The sequence below is a fragment of the Aplysia californica genome, unplaced genomic scaffold (assembly GCF_000002075.1).
Source record: "Aplysia californica isolate F4 #8 unplaced genomic scaffold, AplCal3.0 scaffold00015, whole genome shotgun sequence".
Taxonomy (NCBI): domain Eukaryota; kingdom Metazoa; phylum Mollusca; class Gastropoda; order Aplysiida; family Aplysiidae; genus Aplysia; species Aplysia californica.
This window is the reverse complement of record NW_004797285.1, coordinates 1115840-1121624: the sequence shown is the minus strand read 5'-3', so window position 1 is coordinate 1121624 and position 5785 is coordinate 1115840. Positions and strand designations below refer to the sequence as shown.

The 5785-nt window shown below is 40.9% G+C and overlaps 1 protein-coding gene across 1 annotated transcript in view; it reads left to right on the top strand.

Annotated features, from left to right (window-relative positions):
- The window catches only part of LOC101861337, an 11909-nt gene continuing 6124 nt past the window's right edge, over window positions 1–5785 (top strand). Inside the window, exons 1-3 of the mRNA XM_005090291.3 lie at window positions 1–200; window positions 577–727; window positions 4612–5243. Of these exons, the coding sequence (XP_005090348.1) occupies window positions 22–200; window positions 577–727; window positions 4612–5243 (962 nt within the window). The 5' untranslated portion in view covers window positions 1–21. The remainder of the gene's footprint in view (window positions 201–576; window positions 728–4611; window positions 5244–5785) is intronic.

Sequence of the window (5785 nt, the reverse complement as noted above, 5' to 3'; positions counted from 1 at the left end):
TGTGTGCTGGTGTCCTCAACCATGATCATTGAGATCCTGCCTCTGTCTTGGCGACGTCACGTGTTCTGGCTGGGCATCGTCAGTTTCTCCTTCTCCACTGTGCTGCTCGTGCCTTTCGCCTACTTCCTACGTCATGTGACATGGACAGTCTTCTTGCTGGTGATATGCTCGGGATCAGTGTTCATCGTTCCTATGTACCTGTGAGTACCCTACTGGAGTCTAAGCTACTTTTCGAAATGTACATCATTTTTAAGTGCTTCCATTTGATTCCAGGGGGAAGCGATATTAATGACTATCGTAAGCACCTTTATAATTTTTTGTTTAGTTTAGCCACACAGGAGTCTGTGGTGTAGCGGTTAGACGCTTTGCCAAGGGGACCCGAGTTCGATTCCGGAATGGGATATCGAGAATCTCGGTCTTTCTATCGGAATATTGTATACTTCTCAGCCAAGGTTGGCCCTGACAGGCAAGGTCGTAAACCTGTCTCCTAAATTATCTATACTGTTTCGATGGGGGAGTCAAAACACCTACATTTTATAACAAGTTTTAATACCTATACCTTTGTCATTGTTGTAGACTGGTGGACGAGACGCTAGTGTGGCTTGTGGCCAACGGAAAGGCCCAGCAGGCCAAGAGGTTGCTTCGTCGTGCTTGTCGCTGGAACAACGAGGACGAGGAGTCTGTGATCAAGCTGTTTGAGGAGAGCATAGAATTTTATGACGCTAAGGTGAGTTTGTCCATTAGCGTAAGATATCAATGAATAATTAATAGCATTTGTATTGCTCATACACCCACTTAACAACAAGCTTTGTGTTTTACAATCTGTATTATTACCTACAGAGTAGAGGGGAACCCTGGTGGCATAGGTGCTTCACACACTCGAAGAAGGGATCATCTTGGCGACGGGAGGCGCCATAAATCCTACCAAAGCCCCTACTGCCTTGTGGGTTGTCAGTGGATGACAAAGGCTAGCAGAGAAACTGTACACAAACCGACAATAGGCAACGGGAAACCACTGCTGTAATATCCCAAGAACAGTAATGGAAAAGTACATTCATTTATCAGATAACAGCGTTAAGGGGGTTCATGATCCAGCTCTGAACTCCCTGCTCGGTAGGGACCGCCACGGGCAGCAGGTGGCGCCCGATCGTCATCCAGCTACTGGCTGCAAAAATAAGCAACGAAACATCGCCAAATGGAAGGTAAGAACAATGTACCAGAAAGGCAAATTAGAACAGGAAATGGATAGGATGAAGCTAAATATGTTAGGCCTTTCAGAAGCTAGATGTGAGGGGGCAGGCTTGATTAAAAGAGGATCCAAAACCATTATATATTCAGGAGGAAAACCCCATGAAAGAGGAATCGGAATGTTATTTGACGAAGCAACAACAAAGAGCATCAAAGGTTTTTTGGGAGTGCCAGATAGAGTCATCGTGGCTAAATTAGAGGGAAAACCTTTTGACATAGGTGTCATCCAAATATACGCACCAACATCAGAGCACGACAACGAGGAAATTGAGACTTTTTATGAAGACCTTGATAAGGCAATGAAACAGTTAAAATCACAAGATGTAAAGATAGTCGTGGGAGACTTTAATGCCAAAGTAGGAAGTACACGTATAGAAGATATAGTTGGGCCAGGGGGACTGGGTAGAGAGAATGAACGCGGGGAACGACTGGTAGAATGGTGTAGAGAAAATAATTTTATGATATCAAACACCTGGTATGAAAATCACCCAAGAAAAAGATACACTTGGAAGAGTCCTGGCGATAGAAGTAGAAATCAAATATACTTCATACTTTTTCAGAAACGTTTTAGAAACACAATAAAATCATCTAAATCAATGCCAGGAGCAGACTGAGATAGTGATCATGTACCAGTCGTGTGTAAAATCCGGATACGACTAAAGAAACTCAAAAAGTCAAAGTATGAACATAAATTTGACATAGGTCTTTTAAAGACAAATCAAAAAATGAAATCACATTTCTCCATAGATGTAAGAAATAAATTTCAAGCTTTGGAAAACATTACTAAATCGGAAGAACTATGGAGGAAAATGACTCAATAATGGAAGCTGTGGAAGAAAATATCCCCCCGAAAGCTAAAAAAGCAAATAAAAAATGGATGACCCAGGACATATTAAACCTAATGGAAGAGAGAAGAAAGGCAAAATCAAATGTAGAAAAGTACATCTTAAACAGGAAAATAAAGAAAAAATGCAACGAAGCAAAAGAAACATGGATAAACGATCAATGTCAACAAATAGAGAAGAACGAAAACAAAGACGGCAAATGCATGCATTCCAAAATCAAAGAAGTAAGTGGGATAAAAGGATGCTCAAATACAGGATGCATATTAAGATCAAAGGGAGGGGATATTTTAATGGACAACGGGGATGTCTTAAACAGATGGTCAGAATACATAGAATAACTTTTCAAAGATAATAGAGGAGAAAAACCGGTAATAAAGAATGAAATAAATGGACCTCCAATACTGAAAGCAGAAGTACAAGCTGCCATTAGGAAAATGAAACAAGGAAAAGCCACAGGGCCAGATAATATTCCAGTTGAAGTGATTGTCGCACTCGAAGAACTAGGCACTGAAATAACAACAAAGTTTCTAAATGCTATTTATGACAGCGGTGAGATCCCAGAAGATATGATGAAGTCCGTTTTTATAGCTTTACCTAAAACACCAGGTGCCAATGAGTGTGATATGCATAGAACAATTAGCCTTATGAGTCATTTTACACAAATATTGCTGCGAGTAATAATGGGAAGATTGAGAGGAAGTGAAAGAACAGAGATATCTAAAACGTAATTCGGCTTTGTTCCTGACAAGGGCACCAGAAATGCTATATTCACCTTACAAATGTTAATGGAAAGATGTATTGAAGCACAGAAAGATCTGTATTTATGCTTCATAGATTATTCAAAGGCGTTCGATATAGTTAGACATGATGAGCTATTTAAAATACTGGAAAAGCTAGACATAGATGGAAAAGATCTAAGAATTATCAGAAATTTGTACTGGGACCAAAACGCTGCTGTACAAATTAATGGAGAATACAGTGAATATAAGCAGATTAGGCGAGGAGTGAGGCAAGGATGTCTTATGTCACCAGACCTCTTTAACATGTACAGTGAAACGATCCTTAGAAACATAGAAGAATGTCCAGGCCTCAAAGTTAATTGAGAAAATATTAATAGCACCAGGTATGCAAATGACACGGTTTTAATAGCAGGCTCCGAAAAGGACCTTCAAATGCTTCTAGATACTGTTGTAAAAGAAAGCGAATGTAAAGGATTATTGTTGAGTGTAAAGAAAACAGAATGCATGGTAATATCCAAAAAAGCAGCAAATCCTAGTTGTAATCTCATTAGCAGAGGTGAAAAGATTAAACAAGTCCAACAGTTTAAATATCTAGGATATATGATAACATCTAATGCCAAATCTTCCGCAGAAATATAAAGGAGAACTGCAATGGCTAAGGCTAGTTTCAATAAAATGAGCCCAATCCCGAAAAATAGAAACATATCAATGAACACCAAAATGAAAGTCCTGAAATGCTATGTTTGGTCAACCCTTCTATATGGCTGTGAATGCTGGACAATCACTAAAGACAGTGAAAATAAAATAGAAGCAACAGAAATGTGGTTTCATAGGAGACCGCTATGAGTATCTTGGAAGGTAAAGAAATCAAATGAGGTAGTGCTTGATGAAGCCCAGGTGGGACGCTCAATTTTATAAACAATCAGGAAACAACAAATGCAGTTTTTGGGACACCTGAATAGACATAAGGGTCTTGAACATCTTGCTCTCACTGGCAAAATTGAGGGCAAGCGAGGCAGGGGTAGGCCCAGAACAACATACTTAGGGAACCTAAACAAATGGGTAGCAGGTAAAGATCAGGGAAACGTAGCTTTTCTGAGAGCATCCGAGCAAAGGAATGAATGGAAAATCATGATCGCCGATGTCTGTCGCAAATCTGGCACTGGATGATGATGATTATTATTACCTCTGCAGACGCTAAAACACCAAGAAGCATTCCTGGCTTCCCTGGTAATATACAGTGCAAGTGGTCAATTACATTCTCAAACATTCATAAACTGACAAAATCTTCCGCTGTCTATAGCCAAGTACTCATTCTCACCTGGTTAAGTGAATAAAATTCGTGTTACGTGCCTTTCTCAAGGACACAGCGTTGGTCCTCTGATCTTTTACCTAGAAAGATTGGAAATCGATACTTATTATATTGTTTGTGTTTTTAGTATCATAACTTTGTAGAGAAGAACACACCTGTTTGAAAAGCCGAGTTAACTTTGAGCTGAAGCAAAATCAGTGACCATGTTGCTCGTCACTTATAAGAACGTCACAAATACGCGGACACGTTCGGGGTTCTAGACCTTAGTAGGTTTCTAGTAGGATAATTCGTTTCGGCGAAATCTAGAAATCGCACCCCCCCCCCCCCCCCCCCCAATAAATTTAACCTCTGTCACGGCTAACAGAACTAGCCGAATTCCAGTTTTCTCCACCCTGCTCCCCTCCCCCAACCTTCCCGAACCCTCGACTTATCCGACCCTTCCGCAACCCTTTCTCCTCCTCCACAGATAACTGGTGAATCGCTTTGTGAAGACGAGACTGATGTACGGGCACCACATCATGAGGATAGGCAATATAACCATTTCAACGAAAAAGATGTCACAAACGATCGTGAGCTGATTACAGCGCCTCACGTGTACGTTGATTCTCCACAAAAATCACCACCACCGTACTCTTTCATCAATGGCTGTGACAATGACAATGTTCAGATACGAGGACTGAATGAAGACGGGTGTCTCACCCCTCTCAAAGATACCCAAAAGCATTGTGAAAGCAAAACCACACATTTCACCACAAAAGGGGTATCAGATAGTTTGGTCATACAGAACATTCTGGAGCCATCCCACTTCATCACTCATATTGGAGGTAACCAAGAGAGAGAGGAGCTGCACCCAGGAAACAAAGGACTCTGCGAGTCTCTCTTACAGCGGGACCCACAGAGCGACAAGGAAGGAACGTTTCCCAACAGACTGTGTGTTGTGTCCTCCATGAGTGGTGCCGATTCGCTGGCAGACCACGAGGCGTCAGCCCCAATCCTCAACGAGTCGAAAGCTGTCGAAAAGGCCAAGTCAAGCAACCTGCTTATGATGTTTAAGAATAGAACGCTCTGTTTGAACATCATTGCATTCTGGATTATCTGGTATGATATGAGCTCTCCCTGTTTTAATTTGAAATAATGTAAAACTACTGACTTCCCCTCTTTTCGTATAACATACTTAATTACGTTGTTGTCTGTTACTGATACTCAACCACTATGACAAATTAATTGTTTTTAAGGTTACTCCAAACGTGTCACCGATTTTGACATCCAACGCTTGTAATTTGAGAGCAGACTGTTGCTTGGGCCTTACGCACTGTCTACTTGTGTGTAGCGTCTCTCTGTTGTCTGGCTTGGTCATTTTCGATAAAAGTTAAGTACAGGGCTTTATTGAAGTTCTTATTTGTGAACAGTAGTTTTGTTTGAACCAAAGCTTTACCCTTGATCTTCTATCAATTATCTTCTCATAAGTCTGTTAGCTCCAATTGCTTTACAGTTTGTTTACATTATTTAAAATCGACCTTCATTCACTGTTCTGTTATACTGTACTTATTTTCTTATCTCAGTCCCATCTCTTTCGCTCTCTCTCTCTCTCTCTCTCTCTCTCTCTCTCTCTCTCTCTCCATTCCCATTTTTTACTCCTC